A 23,141-nucleotide genomic window follows, 5' to 3' on the forward strand; every position below is an offset into this window, starting at 1 on the left:
TTAAAAGAAACATATAGTTCTTTTATGTCTTGAGCATAAGAGAAGAATAAAAAGGGAGGAAAAGGGGAATACACCAGCAAGAATAGGGAGTAGAGTGGAAAGGAATTGAGGAAGTTTTAGAGAAATTATCTCTTATAATAAGAATATGCAAGCAGACATCTATACAAACAAGAAGAGGAGAGGAGGAAGTTATATGGAAGGCTAAGCCTTGAACCTCATTCTCATCTAAACTTCCCAGAGGAGGGAAGAACACACACATATATATGCAAAGTTCTGTACAGGAATACATGTCACCCAAAAAGGAAAAAAAGAGATAGGGGGAAAGGGAGGGTTAGAGAGAATAGTTAGATTAAGGAGGTATTAGTACTAAGCAAAACAATTTCTAAAGACATACAAAAATAGTAAGTTTTGGGGGGCAAAGATTAGGAATCAATCTTAGGGGGAGCATATCAAGTAGTGAATAACTTAAAATTATTACATAAATGTGGTAGATTACTACTGTAATATAAAAATAATAAAAGGATGGTTTTAGAAAAACCTGAGGAAACTTGTATGAACTGATACAAAATGAAGTGAATAGAACAAGAACAATTTACAAAATGATAACAAATATGGTGAAGACAACTTTGAAAGAGTTAAAGACTTTGATCAGAAGAATGGCCAACTATATTTTAGAGAATTAATGAAGAAAACTTTTGGCTGAAGAGAGCCCCTGGAAACATGGTATAAACAGGTAACTAGGATTTTACAGAACCTGGTCAGACAGGGTAGTCTCTTCAAGGCCAGAGAGCAAAAATGGCTGCGCTTTCTGGTCTCAGGCCAGCAAGTAATCAATCTGACTGCTTCTCTGAGATAACAAGGTTTAATAATGCTGATAACTGGGATGAGGGAAGTGGGTTGAGAATTATTCCCTATCTCTAATAAAAACTAACTTGTTTCCCAACCATCTGACTTTGATAGCAAGTCTCTTCTGTTCTTAACCAGAGTGGAGGCTGAAATACACTCTCTAACTGATAAATCCCTTCTATTCTGATCTAAACCTAGACTAAACCCACTTAGGAACAAGTCTCTAGATTGTAGATTGAATAAAAATTAAAGCAGGCTTCAGGAGTGATCAAGTCTCCCCCAGGGGATGACCCCCAAAGACAAACTGAGGAGTCCAATCAGCTCCCTCTCAGATCTTGTTCTTCACAGAATCACAGGAGGGTTTTTAGTTTCAGGCTCTTGTTAAATTCTCTTCAGGGATGGTTTCCACTTTTACAAATAAACAAATAGTTAGCTTTTTCTTTCTAATCTATGTTGCTATATACTTTTTTTTTATACAGAGTTCATACCATTCACATTCACAATCATTAACTGTGATTCCTCCAACCTATCCCCACCCCCCCACAGCACCCCCATTCCTTGCTTCCTCCCCAACTTTATCAAGAAAAGAGGTGTGCCTAGCACTAATTTGCTAAGCTTGATGCAATCTGCTTTTTCCCCCCTGCTTCTCTTTTCTTTTTCCCCTCATCAAGACCCATGGTCTGAGTTCCTTGCAAGCTGTGGGGTATGAGGCCCTGCTCCTCTCCTAAAGTCAAAGCCACATAGCTACTGTTGCTCCAGCTCCTTGCCCAGGCCAGAACCACAGATTACAACCACCCTCTACATGCAAGTTCATTCTTTAGTCAACAACGGATCTGCAAACAAGCTCTAGTGTATGAGAAACAAATTCCAGTTGTATTCTTTTTCAAAGGGCTCAGGCCTCTCTGATTCATATGGCATTTCATCTTGTCCTAGTGCACATCTCTGGGTCCCACTTTGGACCCCATGAAGAAGGTTCCTCATGTCATCCTCTTGGCTACCCTCCATTTGCAAGTTCAGAAAACTTTCCCTTCATTCTCTTAGCTTGGAAAAATAACTCACTATGATTTTTCCTTGGATTTCTCAATAAGGACTCAATAGGATAAATTTGGTAAGTTTTCCAGATCTTTATGGACAGTGTGTATGTAGGAATCTGCTGTACTGCTTTCACTAAAAGCATTAATTATTCTGATCATCAAATCTGATAACATATCTCCTTTAATACTAGGAATTAGAAAATTAAGTTGGATATCTTCCCTTTGAAGGTGAGATTTTTGTATGACAAAGCAAAAGATTTACTGTACACATGACAAAAAGGATTATAAATTAGAAATAAAATATTAGTAATAATAAAAACAAGGAAAACAATAAAAACTGGCATGCATACAATGCTTCCATGTTGACAAAGGACTTTATAAATATCTCATTTTACTCCGATACTCTGATAGGATGTATGTACTACTATTATCCCCATTTTATAAATGAGGAAATTGAGGGAGAGGTTAAATGGCTTGCATAGGGTCACATAGTTCATAAGCATCATAAGATGGATTTAAACTCAGGTCTTCCTGACTCCAGGTTCATTATTCTATGCTGAACTGGATGTTTTTTAACACCCACTTCAGGGGTTATTGTATTTTAATAAAAATCCAAGATTTTGAAATTTTGTTCGAGAAAAGATCTTCAAGGAGGAAGCTTGCTAACTCCTAAATCCAGAGAATGAATTGTTGCAGAATGACGACAGAAAACCTACACTACATCAAGAGGATCCAGAACGAACTTTGGGTGTGGTTGATTGAACTGAAGTTTGATTGAACATTTATTTGAATGTATACTCTTATGCCAAAAGGGGACTGCCCCCTAACTGCTTTTTGTCAATGCGCTCAGCAAACACTGGTTTTGCTGTCTATCTTTCTTCTATTTCCCTCTTATATCTAACTATTGTTATTTCCTCTTAGAAATTGAATATTGTATACATCTGTAGTTAGAAGGGCTTTAGGACTACAAAATGATTATGTTAAGACTAGTCTCCCAATGATCATCGGGGGAATTGTGAAGATTGGATTTGGCTATTTCCTGATTTTAACAATGAAGATACTTACTCTAACATAATCAGGGGGGATTGTGAATGTTAAATTACTCCACCCTACTTAGACCATACTTTAGGGGAAAATGAAGCTACTTAACTCTTACCTTATAGTGAAGCTAGAACTTTAAGTTAAGTGTATTAAGATCTAAATACTTAATACAAAAAGGTGTTAAGTAACTACAAAGGTTAAATTAATCACAAAAAGGTTAATTAAATCACAAACGGTGAATTTAACAAAGAAGTGTTAAGTAACTCTAAAGGTATAATCTAATCATAGAAGATGAGAACTCTTTTAGTGGAGCATTTAGTGGAAGAAACACAAGAGTGAAAGGTCTATATATTTGGCTCACTTCCTCCTCTCTTGGAGGCCTTTTGCGGCAGAGAGTTGACTGATTGCCGCATGCTGGGCCTTTCGGCATCTCAGCGTGGCTACAAGCTATTGTCCGGTTCGGTGGTGAGTTTCTGGCTGAGTTTCCCTCCTTTACTTTTCCAACTTTATCCTCTTAGAAGCCTCTAATCTTCAGAGACCTAGAGGCGGGAATTTTAAACTCCCCCTAGTGTGCCAGGCAGGAGAAATCCTATATCCTCTTCCCTCCTTCTCCTTAAATTCCTTCCCTCTATATTAATTAAATTACCATAAATTTCCAGACTGACTTGGGTATTTTATTTGGGATTTCCCCTGGCAGCCAATTAAATCTAGATTTTAAGTCACAACCCTAAAATTATCTTCACTATGTTCAATGGTATTACCTAACTGGAATGAACGAGCAAGTGTGCATGCACGCGCACACACACATACAGGAGGGTAGCACTAGCAGTTAACTAGAGGGATTAAGAAAGATCTCATGTTGGAAGAAGTGTCTGAGAAGAGTTTTGAAGGAAAAAAGTCACAGGTCAAGAATAAAATCACAATATATAAGAACTAGAAGGGTATTCAGAGCTAAGTCAGCCTTCATTCTGTTACCTCATCTTTCCATCTTTTTCTCTTTATTACTCTTCCTTCAGAGTGTCTATTTTAGTCAATCTGGCCTGCTAGGTATTCCCAAAACACAATAATCCAAACCACACCTCCCTGTTTCACATGTTCTTCTTCAAGGAAAAGCTCAGATGCCACTTTGTAAATATTTTAGGTTTAATTATTTATATAAATGTGCCCCTTGCATAGAGTACAAAACTCTCTAAAAGCAAAACCTATTTTATGTTTGCCATCGTATCTTCAGCATATCTTGCAAACAGAAGGGCACTTTTGTTCAATTGCATGGAAGATACCTAGTCTGAAGAAGTATCATTATATTGCAACTCATTCACTAAAAATGGTGCAAAAATGGGACTTATGATCACTGTGCGGTAGGAGTGCTAAATTTGGAGCAAATTAGTTTCAATTGCTAGTTCCCATTTTTATTGGCTTTCTAAGCAAGTGACTTCAACAAGCTGAGGTTTAAAGGTTATCTACAAAATGGGGATGAGGATAACACTACTTGAACTACATACCTCAAGGAGCTTTTATAAGGAAAGTGCTTCGTAAACATTCAAGCACTATAGAAATATGTCCATTACTATTAAAAGCAGTAAGGCATTGCCAGAGTGCACAGAGTTGGGAAGACCTGAATTCCAAACTGACCTCAGGCACTGACTAGCTTGTGTGGTTCTGGGACAAGTCACTTCACATTTGTCTTCCTTTTTCCTCAACTGTAAAATGGGGATAATGGCACTCAGAGTTGATGTGAAGTTAAAATTAGATATTTATAAAGCACTTTGAAAATCATAAAGCACTACATAAGTGTTAGCTACTATTATTCCTATTATTTAATATTATTATTATTATTAATGAACTAGAAAAGCAATGCAGGACAACTTGTGATTCTATGAAAAGCTCCAAATGTAATATCTGGGGTTTGTCCATTGTTCAGGCATAATAATTCACAGGAAGTGAATTATAACTTATTTAATTAAAATAATTATGGTAAGTAAAGGAATGTGAAATTCTTTTTGTATGAAGTGATGAAGGAAAATAAGTGATCACCAAGGATTAACTAAATGGAACAAAAGAAAATAAAAAAAGCTCTAGGCTTATAGCCTTTATGTGAAAAATCTGATCTACTTTTAGAATGACACATCACTTTAAAAATGAAAAGAAATATTAAAAAGTTAAGGGAAGGCATGTGAGAGTTAAACTTCCTTGAAAAACTAATTTACATAAGTTTAAAAAGCTATCAACATAAGGTAATTAGTAATAAGACAATTGTTCTTTCCAAAAAGTTTTTAAAATTCTGAGAAACTCAAACTGTTCATGAAGTTTATTTTCTGTCATCAAGACCACATCTGTTCAAAAAAGTTGAATTAGAAGTCAGATTATTTTGCCTCCAAAAAAATTTTTTCCCCAAAGTAATTTTTTTCCATTATTGTGCAGCATCTTTGGGAAGGTTTCTCTCCCTTTTTACTTCTTTGCCTCAGACTACCCTCCTATTTAGTAAAGACTTTTAAAAAGTGGTCCATTATTTTCTTTATTGATTTCAATTAAAATGCTAAAAAGAGGGGCAGCAGGGTAGCACAGTGGATTGAGAACAGGGCCTAAGAGATGGGAGTTTCCTAGGTTCAAATTTGACCTCAAGACACTTCCTAGCTATGTGACCATGGGTAAGTCACTTAACCCCCATTGCCTAGCCCTTACTATTCTTCTGCCTCAGAATCATATTGATTCTAAGGCAGATGGATTTTTTTAAGGCTATAATGAAAACCAGAATAGATTAATTAATGACATATAGTCAATATAGAATATTCTGCTGGGCATTTTTATATTGAAATTTATTTCAAAGTGCTTTGGCAAAGCTCAACTGTAGAAACTTTGAAAAACTTTGCTTACATTTGCTTTCTTTATACTTTTTAAGACCATATCTTTTGTATCTCCATGACTATATTTTTCACCATTTAAAATCTAAATTTTTAAAGAAAATTCTACTCCCCCTCTTAAACAAATAAATGCCTAGCCAAGGAATAATAGATTTGAGGAAGTTTCAAATATATTTATTGTGTAACACAATATCACGTAAGTATATGTGTATATATACACATATATATCCCTTACTTTCCGTCTTAGAATCAATACTGGGTAAGGACTAGGCAATGGAGGTTAAGTGACTTGCCCAGGTCACACAGCTAGGAAGTGTCTGAGGTCACATTTGAACCTAGGATCTCTCGTCTCTGGATCTGACTCTCAATCCACTGAGCCACTCAGCTGCCCCCTTAAGTTTATATTTTAAGAGTAAGCTCAAAATTAATTTTTTAATTGTAATGTTAAGAGATCAGATTAAATTAAATTATGGCTATACTCAAATACTCCTGTTACAAAACAGATAATGTCCACCTCCTCAATTAATAGCTTTTCTCATGCACACACAATTTTACTTTAATTCTTCAATTTGTGGTAAATAGGCTACTTTGTATCTATATACCTATACATAAATTCCTTATAATGTCTAAAACCTTAAAAATTACTGCATGATATAGTGGTTCCTGAATAAGGATCTCCAATAAACTAAGCAAGGTCCATGACTATGAGAACCAAGCACTGTCACACTGATCCTTATTCAGCTCCAACAAAATATGTACCAAGATTCAGATTAAAAAAAAAAAAGCAAGTATACCTTGGGTCAACTGTGTAAATCATGTTTCATATTTAACATTACTATTTTTACTGTATTTTGGGTGCTGTTCAGATTTTTTTAAAAACATAAAAGCATTACTGAATACAGTGGCTTTTTTATCTTTTTCTTTTTTTGTTCAAAAAATACTAATGATACAACTATGAGCAGTAGTCTGAAACAAAGAGTTAAGAAGGGGTCTTCATATTTGAAAAAGTTAGGAACCATTGCAATATAGATCAGTTCTCTAATTAAAAAAAAAAAAGACCCCTAAAAAATCCTACATTAAATCTTTTGAGACCTAAGTATAAAGTTGGAAGCCTTCATTCTAGCTTCAAATCTGACAAAATGAAAAAAACTCTACATATTTATTATGTGTGTTTTTATCTATTAATTTAATGCCCACAAAGGCCACTTTTTTTGATTAACATTAGCTTGACACAAATATTCTTGGATGTTTCTCAACAAAACAAGAAACTTGCAAAATAAAATAAACTACCATTTAAATTTAAAATTGTGTAAATTCTACATTTTTAAAGTGTCATTCTTCTAACAAATTTTTTGAAGGAAATATAGTTATAAAAGGTGCTGGTTTAAAAGAAAATACATCCACACACAACTTTCAGTGTGGTTTTTAAACAATCAAATAAACATTGTTCGAAGTCTTAACTTTGCTGCAAAAAAAGACTACCAATATGGACGGCACTGTATATGAGAAAATAGGAAATCATCTAAATTATTAAAGAGATTTTTACTGTAGATAAATTTCTAAACGGTATGTTACAAACAATAAGCCACTCTGAAAAACTGCAATATAAATTAAAGAGCAGTAGGAAAAACTAACCTTTCTTCCTGGTTTTAGGCCTTTTTTTCTTGTTTTGAGATTTTCAGTGAGAGAGATGTTTTTTGTCAGGGAAACATTTTTAGGAGACCTGCCCTTCTTGGGGACTGAAGTCTGTCCAGGTGGTTTAGCCCGACCTGGTTTCTTGCCCCGCTGTGCTGGTATTGGAACAGTTTTCTGTGGAGACTGCATTGAACGCCGGGTCACTTTGGAAGGGGAAGATTGTGTTTTTGCACTACTCTTTGTAATGGAAACTGAGAAAAAAATACAAACAAAAATAAAACAATATGAATGCCAGTATTTTAAGGCATTTTATCTAATTTTGACTAGATAAATTTTTGCGCAACTTTAGTTGCTTTTGAAACAGATTTTAAATTCATTGGCTACAAAGCCACTTACATTTTAAGTTAAAAATAAGAACATTTAAAATAAAATCATTTTTCAAAAATTTCCATAAAATACAAGAGTCCAATTCTTCATAATATAAATATAATATTTACATGGTGAAAAATGAAGCTTTCAAGGTATAGTGAAACTTTCCATCAACTCACCTTTAGAATGCCTTCCATACTCTCCCTTGCTAATGATGAAAAACATCTTTCCTTCATGTAATATACTTACAATGCAAATATTATTTTGCTCATCTCTAGAATCAAACATAGTAAGATGCCATGTGGAAAAGGCCCAAACTAATAATGTTCTATTCTTGAATCAAATGCTTTGTAAGATTTTGAAAACATAAATATTCCAGACCTTATATCTGTCTAATCACAAATGTAGCTTAGTATTTCAGGCTGAATAATGGTACTGTTCCTTGAATCATGATTATCATTTCTATATAAAGCATTTACTTCCCACCAAATACTTATTACTCATCCAATCTGGTTAGGTTTGAACATTTCCTAAGATTAGTGTGCAAAGACATTTTAAAAAATTTAAATATTCATGATTTGGTCACTCTACTTTTCATTATAAAAAACAAACAAAAAAAATCTATCATAATAAATGATGCCAAGTTAGAAATTACTATGTGAATGTCTATGTACAATTTTTACATACACATACATAAAATCTATACAATGTATAATCAATTTAATTATTAAAGGATGTGCATTTAGCAACTTAATACTCTTTACACTAGTTTTCCATTCTACAGTATCAATAGATTAGATCATATTAATGCTTAGACAAGTTGGTGTTAGGATTTGACTGTTTACTGATGATACTGTATCATACTTTCTTTCCTTTCCATTTTATTCTCAGTAACATTTTCAGGCTATTCTTTGCCCAACTACTTAATTTCCTCTAACATGCTGCTGACTATATTCTTCTCTAGGACACAAATGTCTCTCTGGAATTTTGAGACCCTGCTTTCTTACTTTTCTTCTAATTTTCATGGGCTACTTCTCCATTTCCTTTGTTAGATCAATATCCATATCATACCTGTTCCAAACAAGACTCAGTCCAGGGCCCTCTTCTCTTTCCTCCTTCTCTTAATAATTTCAACAAGTCCCATGGGGACAATTACTACCTCTATGCAGCCAACTCCCAAATATTAACTTGATGACCCAAAAGATATCTTGAACTTCATGTTTTCTAAACAGAATTCATTATCTTCATCCCCCATCACTGTCCCCCCACCCTGCCTCTTTTCTGAACTATCCTTCTTTAGTTGAGAGTGCTACTATCCTTAGTCACCCATACACACAAGCTCCATCCCCTTCAACTCCTCCCTCTCCCTCACTCCCCATTTTCCATAGATTATCAATGTCAAATGACATCTCCATGACCTCTGTCAAACTCTGTGCACTAAGGTTGCTGCCTCCTATATCAGTTACTGGTGTTAGGAGACAAAAGACTCCCAATTGGTTTCCCTGCTTTTGAAGCTTTCCCTTCTCCGACCATTTTCTCTATAGCTGCCAAAGTGTTCTTCTTAAAATGCAGGTTTGGCCAAGTCACAAACCTAACTCAATGAACTGAAGTGGTTTTCTACTGCATCTAGGACCAAATACAAACTACTTGTTTGGTCTTTAAAGACCTTTAGAACATGGCTCCAATCTATCTTTACAGGTTTATGTTACTCTATATACCCTACAACATTCCAAATTTGGCCATTTTGCTTTTCTTCACACATAACTCCAGTCTTCCATTTCTATGCCTTTACAAGGTTGTCCCCATGCCTGGAATATGCTCCGCCTCCTCATGTGACTCCTAGAATCCTTAGATTCCTTTAAAGCACAGCTAAAGTGACAAATGAAGTCTTTTGTGGTCTCAGCTGCTACTGGCTCCCCATTTCCCTATATTTACATCAGTTTACATTGTAGGTGTGGGCATGTGTGCACAAGTGTGTTGTGTCTGTGTGCATATGTGGTTTTTTCTACTTCCTGGCTTCAAATTTCAAAGACCTATTAGTTCAAGGGCCAGAGTAACAAATACTATCCCCATTCTATTTCTCTATGTTATTTCTCTGAGAAAATGCAAGCTCCTTGAAAATAGGGACTATCACTTTTGTCATGTATCCTAAGATTCTCCTAGAGGGAGGGTCTGGCGCATCTCAACTCTTTTGCTCAATAATATTTTAATTCATCTAGAGAAAATTTGCAAGATTATCCTCCCCCCCCCCACCCCCTTATAATCTTCCCTGCTTAGTACATCTCCCTCTGGTCAATATTGACAAACAACCCATTTTCTAACTTACTGAAGAATCAAAGCCATTTACCATGAGTGGCTTCCATGAGGCACAACAATCTTCTTTTTCTACCTTCTGGTCTCAAAGAAAAGTACTCATTCTCCTTTCAATGGCTAACCTCTTCCAATTTTATTCTTTTATCACAAATTGTATTTTCTGGGAAACTGATCCCTCAACCATGACCTCCTCCATTTAAGTATTCTATTTATCTCTCTATTCTGATTCTTCTTATTCTTTCTGAAACACGTTCAAGATTGCCTTTAATTGGAAAATGTTTTCCCCATATTCTTCTACTGTCCTAGTTCTATGCATTTCATTAACAAATTCATATAAAAACTGTAATGCACTTTGTTGCCACCATTTTCTTACCAACCATTTCTTCTTTACCTGTGACAATCTAACTTCTCAACCAATATCATTGAATTGGAATTTCTAATATCAATTATCAGTGATTAAAAAAGCACCAAAATAAGGGCTTCTTAGATTTTTCATTCTCCTTGGTCTCTGCTTTATCTCACTACTAATGAGCTACTTTCTTACATCTCAAAACTCTCTTTTCACTTGACTATCTATTATTCTGGTTCTATTCCTTCTTCACTGTTTAATGCTTATAATTTCCCTTTATTACAGTCCAGCTTTTCTTTCCAACCTATAAATAAAGGAATACCATTACATTGTTCAATCTTCAGTCATATGAGAAGAATGTGTCTTTAGAACAAGAACTGTTTGAATTAGATTTTGCATCTTTTGCATCTAGTGGCTTGTAGGGGCAAAGTAAGTGTTTATTGAGATGAACTGGATGCTCTTCATTTCTATGTAGGTATAAGAGACAAGTGTGTATTTTACTCTCTTCTTGAGAAATATAATCTACTATTACGGTTTTAGTTATTAAAATTTTCATTGTCACCTCTACAGTGATAAGCCCTTAGATCTGTCCTGAGATTCACCCAAATTCCTAACTAGATGCTAGTTATTTCCACCCAAATATCTTACAACTCTAATTCAACATATCTAAATCCAAACTCATTTTATTCACCAAAATAGTTCCCTATCCTGTACTTTATTAAGCAGCATAACAATTATTCTTAATTATTATTCCATATATTTACTATGTTGCTGATTCTTTCCTCAAAATATCTCATCCAGGTTTAAAATGACAGCATGATAGATTGAACTTAGGAGTCTAGTTTTCTCACATGCATTCCAGTAAATATCTAAAAATCCCACCAGATCATATAATGACCAAGAACTCCAAAGAGAAATATAACAAATACTTTCAACCCACCTAGACGAAAGAAAGAAAGAAAGAAAGAAAGAAAGAAAGAAAGAAAGAAAGAAAGAAAGAAAGAAAGAAAGAAAGAAAGAAAGAAAGAAAGAAAGAAAGAAAGAAAGAAAGAAAGAAAAGCAAGAAAAGCAAGAAAAGCAGGAAGAAAGAAAAGTAGAAAGAAAGAAAAGTAGAAAGAAAGAAAGAAAAATAGAAAGAAAGAAAAGTCAGAAGCCTGGAGACAGTGAGAAAGGGGTCTCACCAGAAAAGAAGTGCATGCACAGATCAACAAGCTGGAAGCCTTCCAATACTCTAATCAGAAATACTCCAAGAAATTCCTGAAGCCTGCAGGAAGACAGGGAGGGACTGAAAAGGAGGAGGAAAAGGCATAAGGAAACTCAGAGAACTTAGGTGGATGGACGGAGTGGAAGATAGGTGAAAAACTCCCAGCTTTGTGACAACACACTTGAGTCAGGAGCTGGAAGCAATCAGACCAAGATAGAGGCCAGAGGATCAGCACTGAAATCCAAAGCACTTTAAGGTGATCCAGAAGAAAAAAAGACATAGAAGTTCTGAAAAAAGACTATTTTATTGGATGTATAAGAAACCAGTTCAAATGTATTTGAAGAATATTCCTAAATATTCCTAAAGGACATAAATGGACAGTTTTCATTTTTAAAAAATTCAAGCCAGCAATAACCATGTGCAAAAATGCAAAATGCTAATGATTCTGAGGTTCCACCTCATACTGAACAAATTGACAAAGTTGACAAAAAAAGGAAAATGACAATGTTGTAGGAGCTGTAGGGAAAAAAAGTATATTCATGCCCTATTGGTGGAACTGTGAAGTGGTCCAGTCAACTGGGAAGCAATATGGAATTATGCCCCCCAAACTAGTAAATTGTACATACCCTTTGACCCACTGAAATTGTTATTAAGCCTAAATTCCAATTGAAATTAAAAAGGAAAAAGACCTTATAAACAAAAATATTATAACATGTCTTATTATGGTGGCAAATAACTGAAAACTGAGGTGATGTGCATCATTTGGGGAATGGGTGAACAAATTTTACAGTATATGTACATGAATATGACAGAATAATATTGTACTCTAAGAAATTATGAAGTTTCAGAGAAAAATGGAAAGAGCTGCATGAAGTGATGTAGAGTGAAATAAGCAGAACCAGGAAAACAATTTATATATAATAATAACATTGTAAAGACAAGTAACTTTGAAACACCAAGAAAGTTGATCAAGTGATGACCAAGATATTATTAAATATTTTTCCTCCTTCTTTGATTTCATTTAGAGTTTTGGCCACAGTTTCATACTGCTTCCCAGAATGACTGGACTAGTTCAGAGAACCAAAGATGAAGTATTTTAACCACCTCCTGATGTAAATGTGATGGGTGTACAAGGTGTTCAGGGAGAAATAGCACCTATAGAGTATTGGCTTTCTGAGCCCTTTTCAGGCTGCTCACTTGCCTTTGGTGCCCACCTTTCACCCAATTCTCACTTATAGCTTTAAGAAGCTGTGGCAATTACACCTTTGGAAAGATGTCTTAGCAGATGGGCTAAACCAAGTTGAGAGTAACCAATAGGCCTCAAAACTATCTGTGAGTTTTGGAGAAATCTACCCCAAGCATTTGAAGATTTCTCCTGACTGAATGGGCAGATGAGAACAATTCATTACAAAGGCCATGAAGGCAGCTAAAGCAAATGCTATGGGGCAACCAGACCTTGGTCAGACATGGAAGATAGCAGTCATCCATTGCATCCCAGGCCATGGCCAATTTGTCCTGACTTTTGTTTTACCACTGGACTGTGATGACTGGAAGACAGAGTGAAAGTGAAAACTGTGCAACTCTGCCTCACCTAAATCCAGTTCATGCATAAGACATTATCCTGGGATGTCACTGGTCCTGTTCAGACTGAAACATATTTTTTCAAGACCTGAACAATTCAAGAATTTTTTTTGTTTAAGTATACATATATGCAAAAGGACATTTTGCTTTTCTTGCTTCCTCAAGTGGGGTGGAGATCAAAAGAAAATGGCATTCATTTAACAAAAAAAGGGGAGGGGGAAATAATACTTGATCAATTTGTGAAAAATGAGAAGGGAGAGTGCAAAACTCAATGAGGCAACAAAAAATATTACAACTAAAATAGTATAATGAAAAGAGACAAGTCAGTCTAAAGTAACTACTCTTTTTTAAATGACCTGGAAAAAAGAGCAAGAAGAAATATAAAAGAATCACCAGACTCTCTGAAAGGCAAGGCATAACTCCTCCCCCACCTCAAACCAATAATAAACAACAAAAAAAATTGATAAATACACAAATGTATTAGAACTAGAGAGCAGATGAAAATGAAAACATTCTTCTTATCTCCTTAGGGAAAAAAAAAGAAAAACAACTTACAGGAATGTCACCTCTAAAATTCAGGGCTTTATCAAACATAAAGTAGTATAAGAAGCAGGAAATAGAGTTCAAGAAAAAAGGAACCATTCAAGATCATTTATATATGAGATAGAAATTTTACCATAGAGAAAATGCTACAAAGTTTAAAAGGGGGGAAGGGGAATTTTTAATGAAATAGAGGACTTTCAAGCATTCTCCTTGATAAGGTAAGACCTTAGAATAGGGGTCCTCAAACACAGGGGGCCAGTTCACTGTCCCTCAGACCATTGGAAGGCCAGACTATTAAAAAAACAAACTATGAACATACCACTGTCTGGGATAGCAGAGGCTGCACTGTGATGGGCCTGTCACACCTTGCACAGGCCCATCACCACCACCACTATACCCAGCAGCAGTAGAGACAGTGCAGAATCCCCTCCCCCAGATCACCGCTCACCATGCTAACGTCTTCCATTGTGCAGCCACATAATCCTTTGCCCGGCACCTTGTTCTCCTTCAGTTACTCTAAGAACAAAGCGCCATTGCAAAGGATTATATCAACAGAAGTAGTACTGTACATGAGCGACACTGCACTTTGCGGCACTGCCACATACAGTACTCCAGGAACACAGGATGCATCTGCATCCTGTGCTCCTCTCACTGACCACCAATGAAAGAGGTGCCCCTTCCGGAAGTGCATTAGGGGCCGGATAAATGGCCTCCAGGGGCCGTATGTAGTTTGAGGACCCCTGTCCTTGAAAAAATTTTGAAATGCAAGCATAGACGTCAAGAGAAACCTAAAAATATGTGAGCAGTTAGAAGGGCTAAACAATAATGAAGTATTTATATTCTAAAATTTTATATTCTAAAAAAAGGGGGAAGGAAGCAACCAAGGTGCTTTCTAAACCCCAAAGTCGTTCAAGGAGGGCATATAATATTAAATAATATAGTTATAAAGTCTTGGAGTAGCTTTATTCTAATTTCATGGTATGAAGAAAGAAAAAAATGTTTTAAAAGGGCTCTCTATCACTTCCACAATCAAATATAAAATTCTCTGATTGACTTTTAAAGTTCTTCCTAACCTGAACCTTTCCTATTTTTCAGGCTTCTTATGCTTTAGTATCCTCAATACACTCCAAAATCCAGCAACACTGACATTCTTATCTCCCAATTTTACACCTTTTCATTGGCTGTCCACTATGCCAAGACTACTTTCCTCCTTCATCTCTGCCTTCTGATTTGGTTTCTCTGGCTTTGTTCAAATCTTAGCACAAATCCTACCTCTGTAAGAGGTCTTCCTCTGGGACCCCTCAATGGCAGTGCCTCCCCTCTAAAATTTCCTCTGATTTACCCTGTTTACACTAGGTATTTATACCCTGCCACATCTGCCACATCATCTTCTTGAAGGCAGGGGACTTTCCCCCCTTTCTTTACCAGTGCTTAGCACTTGGCTTGGCACCTAGTAAGTGCTTGATACATACTTGCAGACTTTCTGGGAGGAAGACAGGGAAAGTTACTATTTCTCATAATTTGATTGTAGGAAATAAAGAGCATATAAATATGAGGACAATGGCACCACATTCTAATCTTAAATTAGACAAAAAAAAATTGAGCCCAGTTTGACATAGAAATACATTGAACTGAACAAGGGAATAGCTGGGGACAAGGAGAAAGGAGAGAAAGCTTAAGAGGAAGTAATAAAATTATAACCAACATAAACTTCAACCTCAAAGATAAATTATAAAAAAAGGTAAATAGAGAAACAGACAGAGGAAGGAGATGGGATGGAAGATCTAACAGGATCTGGACAAAGGAAGAGAAAAGAAGTGGAAATGAAGATCACTAGTGTTTTTCACATTCCTTGTTTTTCATCACATTCCTTTTTGTGAAGAGGGGGGCTGGAAACAGGAAAGAAAAGAAAAAGTTTAACAGGATGGAGGGAAACATAATTAACCATCATAACTATGAATATTAGATGAATACACTCACAATAAGAGATAAGATAAGAGATTAGAAAGCAGACTCCAACAATATGCTATTTACAATTAAATAACATTGCAACACAAAGATTCCCACAGTCAAAATGATGGTCTAAAGAAAATTATCATACCTTCAAGTAAACTCTAAAATTTGGTGGTAGTTGGCAAAAGTGAAAATAGTCATGGTTAAATGAAATAGGAAAACTACATTATATTTAAAGGCATCATATATGTAATATTTTTATTATTTAATGATGCAGACAGACATGCTACTTAATGCTTAAAGGAAAAAAGCTAAGAGAATTAAAGAGAAAAATAGCAAAAAAACCTATATCTATCTATATCTATATCTATAGATAGATAGATACATAGATAGATAGATAGATAGATAGATAGATAGATAGATAGATAGATAGATAGATAGATAGATAGATAGATAGATATAGTGAGGAACCTCAATATGTCCTTTTCAGAATTAAAGAAATCTAGCCAAAGGAACAACAACAAAAAGAATTTAAGAACCTCAGTAGATATTTTTAAAAAGTAGAATATTACATTTTCCTGATGATTATTGAATGAATATAAAAGTAAGATTATAAATATCTCTCAGCTTTGTACTTGACTTCACTAACCAACTTTTCCTCCTGGATAGATTCTCCTTTCTGGGTTTTCATGATACCAGTCTCTTCTAGTTTTCCTCTTAACTGCTCCTCACTTGCTGGTTTATCTATATAAGGTCTAATAGTGTTCACCAAAATTCTGTCCTGAGCCCTTTTCTCTTCTCTATCTTATTAGCTACAATAGGTTCAGTTATTTCTAGGCAAATGACTCAAAAAATCTCTACATTTAGTACCTTGATATATCCTCAATAATACTCCTGAGCTTCCATTACCCATCAATAATTGACTACTGAGTATTTCAAAATGGATATCCTGGAGATATCTCAAACTCAACATAACCAAAATGGAATTAATTTTCTTTTTTTTTGTCCCAAATATGTTTTAATAACAAGTATAACAAAGTCCAAAGGAGTTTCCATCGTGGCTACTGTGTCTGTATTTTCAGCTCCACTCCTTCAGAAACACTAGGTGAATAATTTGATCAAGCATACTGGGGAAAAAGGCCATGGAATTCTGTCTCCAGTACATTCTGCCATAATAATTCATCTGACAAGAAGCTTGGACCTCTCTATAAGCTGAGAGAGCAGACAGATTAGACAGGATAGATACAGACATACAGACATAAACACCTACAGATAGACAGACAGGCAGATGAGATACACAGAAAGAGGGCAGAAAGATATAGATATCAGTTGTGAGAAGACAGTGCAAAGATGACTCCAAAGCTAAGTTTTTGAAACTCTGGAGTCTTGATAACCCATACAATATCATAGCTAGAAAAATCTCTATTACAGCCCTATATCGGAACAATATATATTGATATCCAAATGGAATCCTCAAATACAATGTTTTTAAGGATTTGTAATTTATTTCCCTTCCAGTTGGCTAAATCTTAATTTCACACTTTTTAATAGAAGAATATAATTATATTAAAAAGACTTGACCGTATACTTTTGCAAAACCACTGTGATTATATACTCGGTGTATCCAGTGAATGTACTCAGGTAATTCTGGTTGAAAAGGTCCATACTTTCACAATAAATCCTTAAACTACTCAGAAGACACCTAACTTAGTCCACATTAAACACCGTCCTACTGTGCCCTCAGAAGGACTAGTTTTAGGATCCTGAATTTCATTCCTAACAGACTTTTTATCAAAAGATCTTATTGCATGTTTCTGATCATCAAACTTCACAGTAACACATCTGGATGGCATATATACATTGTCTTCACAACCCATAATTTTTCAGATTAGACCCCACAGAAGTCTATCCTTAAAGTACATGAACTAGTGATGGCAAACCTTTTAGAGACTGAATGCCCAAACTTCATCCTCATGCCACATGCGAGTCCCCCCACCCCTTTACTCCAAGAGAGGGGAAGGAAGAAGCACTCCCATTGGGCTGCTGAAGAGAGGGGTGAGTCATATGAGAAATTTCTTCATGGTTTAGCAACCCGCTCCAGCATGTGTTCCATAGGTTCACCAACACAGACATAGACTCTAGCACTACTTCCAATGAAAGCTATGGTCTCAATATTTTTATGGTCTTTTGCTTCATTCTCAAAATGACCTTCAAATAAATCTCCCAATGCAAAGTATTTTGAATTGAATCATCTATCTGTAAGCCTAAGCTTACGCATGCAGTATGTCATAGCTCTAGTTAGGCTCTTATAACCATATTCCAAGGATTAAAGATGAGACAACATGTGATTAAGCCATTTTAATAAATACAATTTTAATTCTATGGAAAGAAATCTAAGGAAGTCTCGTTTGAGGAAAATGTCCAATTTCTATATGAGCTAAATAATATATACTTTCATTTTTCTCTAAGTCCATCAGAGAAAAAAAAATGTAAGAAATGTGAGTAGCCTGTATCTTGAAATCCTTCCTTCACTATAAAATCATTGCATAAAAAATCAATTGAAGGTACTCTCTAAAACAAATGACTAGAGTTCTAAAGCCTAGGAAGAGTCTCATTATCTTTGCCCTAAATTTATCCCTCTTCCAAACATCCTTATTTCTGTTGAAGGCGCCATCCTCCCAGTCTCCCTAATTCACAAACTCTGAATTATTCTCAATTCATCACTTTCCTTCATCCCACACATCCAATTAGTTGCTAACTCTTGCCATTCTACAGCATATTCAGATGCCTTTTCCTTCAATACTACAGCTACCACTTTATTTTTGACTTTTATCATCTCTTGCCTAGATTATAGAAAGATCCTCTTGATTGTTCTCCCTACCTATATATATCCTTTTCTTAGACACTAAAGTGATTATGTTTAAGTGAAAATCTGGCAATATAAATCCCCAACATAATAAATTCCAATGGCTTCCTATTGCATATAGAACCAAATATAAATTTCTCTTTACCTTTTAAAATCCTTTACAACCTAGGCCTAATCTATCATTCCAATCTCATTAAAAATTACCCTTTTCCCCCATCTCCTTCCACAATCCTTGATAAGAATGAAACTGGTCTGGTCATCTATTGGTTCTTCATACATGAAAATTCATCTCCCATCCCCATGACTTTGCATTGACTATCTCACATGTATAATGACAATCTTCACACCATCACTTCAAAGAATCCCTGTTGTTGTTCAATGCCTTTCTCAGAATCAAGTCATAGTTCAAGCACCATCTTCTATGTGAAGCCTTTCTCCCATTGCTCTTCCTTCTAAACTGCCTTCATATTTGTCTTTTTATTTAGCTTTCGTATATTTGGATACAACACTTCTTGTCTCCTTTGTTAGAAAATCAGCTCCTTGAGTAAGGATTGTTTCATTCTTTAGACTTGTATGCCCAATGACTAGCACAATGCTTGGCATAAAGAAGATGCTTAATAAGTGTTTTTGGTTTAGTTGAATACATGGAACATTTATAAATATTGACCACATGTTACAGGATAAAAACCTCATAAGCAAATGCATAAAAGCAAATACTAAACATACATTTTACTAACTACAATAAAAACATAAATCAATTTTTAAAAAAAATTCCTGCTCTCTTATCTGAGATGTTGTGACTATATGGTCTCTTGATTTTCCTATTTGTCATGTTACTCTTGTAGTTATGCTGGATCTTCATCTATGCTATACCCAGCATATATGGGTGTCTTCTCTCTCTATTTACCTCCCTTGTCAGTCTAATGAGCTCTCATAGGTTCATCTCTTAATGATTTCCAGATCTATTTATCCACATCTAGACTTCCTCCTGCATTCGAACCTTGAATCACCAACTAGACATCTGAAACTGGACATTTCTTAGACATCTCAATTTCAACAAACCCAGGAGGCAGCATGCCACAATAGTGACTTGGAATAAGCATTTTTTTTCTCTTTGACTACCCAATCCCCATCCCTTTTTTTCCTTCTAGGGATTCTCAAACTGGAGGAAAGGGAAGGAGGGAAGGAAGAAATAAAACGAGGGGAGGAAGAGAGAACTGAGACAGAGACTGAGTGAAGTACTGGCCATATGAGAGAGTGTCAGTGTTATTCTAAATTCTGAAGCCAACACCTATTAAGAAGGGACTGCACATTTTATCATGGGTTCCCCAAAATGACAGTTGTTCATTATAACAATCAGATTTCCCTGCCAAATTATTTCTCTTCCAACCTCACTTACTCTTATTGTTAAAGTTACTATTAATTGTATAGTCACCATGGCTCACAACCTTTGTACCATCCCCATTTATCCAATGTTGCTCACCCCATTTATCTAACAGTTACCAAATTTTGTAATTCCTTTCTCTGATTTAGTGATAAGATCATAATTATGATATTGTAATCTGTAAGGGTCATGGGGGGGGGGTGAAAAGAAACTGTGAAACATAAAAATTAGAACGACTCTACAATTTCTTATAACTACCATGAAATTTTTTTTTCACTTGTTTCATATAGACCTCCACATAGAGAAGGGTATCATGAATTCAAATAGATCCTCCTGTAAAGAACACATGTAGTTAGTTCATCTCGGGAATGGAAAAGGAACTGGTAAATCTAAAGTTAACGGGGAATACAGAAGGAAGTTAAACACTCACATCTACCAAGAATAGCAAAAGTGACAGCAAAGCATTTAGAAATAAATACTTAATGTTGTGGCAGAGTTACTAGTAACCCATAAAGTTTTCTTTATCTCCATGAATTTTACAATATGGTAGTATCAAAGAATAACTTTAGCCATCCTGATTCTGCTAAGTATAACACATCACTTGAAATATGAAGGTCTAGGTGTTAACAATTGACAGGCACATATCTTTTGAATCTTATCCATAACACTACACAAAACTTTCACTAGAATGTTACATATCTGGTATGTTGCTTCTTGCTTATCTCATTTAAACAAATACATATCAGTAGGCTTCCAATAAAGTCCTTCTGATATCTTATCATGGCATAAAGATGAGATGCTAGGTTTTTCTAAGGGTTCATTTATCAACTACAGAACACTGTGCTAAGCCCTGGAGTCAACAAAAAATTTAGATAAAATGCAATTCTTGTCTCCAAGCAATTTATAATACAGTACAGCGATAAGACATAGACATGTGTCTATTATACATGGCATTACAAAATGAGTACATTAAAGAATAAGTATCAGAATGATATAATACAAATTCAGAGAGCTCAGAAATTGAATGCTTAACTAGATTCACAGGGTTAGCCACCATATAATGATAATTTTCCACTAAATATTTGCTAAGGAATAGAAGAGGCTTTAATCTTTATCAGTTATTAAATGAGATATTAAACTACTTCAAAAACATTAAAGTGTTATCTAAATGAGATCTTCTTGTTATCACATTTACTATCAGTAAAGTACTATCAACAATTAAATAAAAAATCTTTGAAATACACATATAATTTTTATATGTGAATGGAAAAAAGAAACCTTAAGAAGTGGACAAGTAGGCAGAATAGAAAGTAAATGTCCCAAATTTGTCTTTTTTCTAGGTATGTAGTCTTATAAAGATTTAGTATTTTTCTGTCTTTGATGCTGCAGTAAAAGATTGAGAAGACAGGAGAGAAACTCACCATTCTCCCTCGTGTTCATGTTCTCTCTGAACTATCTCATCCAGAACTGAACACAACAGTCCAGATGAGGAGAGCAGAGCATACATGGATTATCGTCTCCTTATTCCTAGATGCTAATGCCCCTTTTAATTGCATCAACTTTTTGTTCTGCCACATCACCCTACTGACAACCTCACTTCCAATCTTTAAAAAAAAAAAATGTATAGTGAACAGATGCTATTTATGTCTTTATCTGAATCATCAATGAAAATGTTACCTAGTATAGGGCCAAGTATAAGTCCTCGGGCACTGCATCCAAAAGGGTGGGAAGATGCTTCCTGCCATTCTGTCACTGAACTGCTAAACCACTAACAACTATTTTTTAAACCAGGCCATCGAACCACGTTTGAATTCATTAATCTGTATTATCAACTGTAATGGAGGCTCTTTTACTATGGTATTTAATGGTAAGAGTAGTACTGGAACGGTTACACTAGGAAATAAGGTTAGACTGAGAACTGGGATTTTTACTCCTCCCCCCTCACCCACTTTCTGGGTCCTTCAGTTGATTTCAACAGCTCTTCAGAGAAGATAAGTTACCAGCAACTTCTAATAAATTAATTTTCACAGTATCAAAAGGGGTTTTATTTAAAGGAAAGAAGTTAGGGAGATGGGATAGGGCAGAGGGAATATAAGGTTTCCCTAATCTATTATAAAGTTCAATATAAGGAAATATGGTTGATTTGTCCTTAAGGGGAAATTGTTAATAACTTGAAAAGGATCTTCAGCACTATGCCTCAAACTTTTCCAAGCTTAAATTATTGCTCAAGAATTCATAGCAGTCATCTTCTGGCTCCTTTCTCCAAGTTCAAGAGAGCAGAAGTTTCAGGTGGTGGCTTTCTTAAACTATCTCTGTGACCAAATTCTTCTCTGGAATCTTCCCTTCTCTCCTTGAAGGACAGTCCTCCAAGCTTCCATTCCTTGCATCTGCTTGCAAGTCTCTCTGTTGTAGTAATCAGTTTCTCACACAATTAATTCATTATCTTTCAATCTTCTCCATTAGAATAGTATGAGATACTTTATCAAAAGCTCTGCTAAAATACAAGTAAACAAAATCTAAGGTATCTAGGTATCCCTGCCCCAAATCTTTCCCCTTCCCAATCTATTCTCCAAACAAGTGCCAAAATGGTATTCTCACAGCAGAAATATCACCATGTCACTCCACTACTCAGGTTCCAAGAGCTCCATAGTGCCTTTAGGAGAAAATACAAATTTCTCCTTTTGATATTTTTAAATCCTCATCATCTGGATCTAAAATACCTTTCCAGTGATCCAACCATTCTGGATGGCAATTTGGAACCATGCCCAAAGGGTGCTAAAAGACTGTCTGCCCTTTGATCCAGCCATAGCACTGCTAGGTTTGTACCCTAAAGAGATAATAAGGAAAAAGACTTGTACAAGAATATTCATAGCTGCGTTCGTTATGGTGGCAAAAAACTGGAAAACGAGGGGATGCCCATCAATTGGGGAATGGCTGAACACATTGTGGTATATGTTGGTGATGGAATACTGTTGTGCTCAAAGGAATAATAAAGTGGAGAAATTCCATGTGAACTGGAACAACCTCCAGGAAGTGATGCAGAGCGAAAGGAGCAGAACCAGGAAAACATTGTACACAGAGACTGATACACTGTGGTACAATCGAATGTAATGGACTTCTCTACTAGCAGCAACGCAATGATCCAGGACAATTCTGAGGGAG

General features: G+C 35.5%; 1 protein-coding gene across 5 annotated transcripts in view; it reads right to left on the reverse strand.

Moving 5' to 3' along the window:
- The window catches only part of SCML2 (Scm polycomb group protein like 2), a 157,812-nt gene that overhangs the window by 35,033 nt on the left and 99,638 nt on the right, over positions 1–23,141 (reverse strand). For all 5 annotated transcript variants that reach the window (XM_007500826.3, XM_016424760.2, XM_007500827.3 and 2 more), the window contains one exon: positions 7,418–7,668. In XM_007500826.3, coding sequence (XP_007500888.1) covers positions 7,418–7,668 — 251 coding nt within the window. The remainder of the gene's footprint in view (positions 1–7,417; positions 7,669–23,141) is intronic.

The sequence above is a fragment of the Monodelphis domestica genome, chromosome 8 (assembly GCF_027887165.1).
Source record: "Monodelphis domestica isolate mMonDom1 chromosome 8, mMonDom1.pri, whole genome shotgun sequence".
NCBI lineage: Eukaryota > Metazoa > Chordata > Mammalia > Didelphimorphia > Didelphidae > Monodelphis > Monodelphis domestica.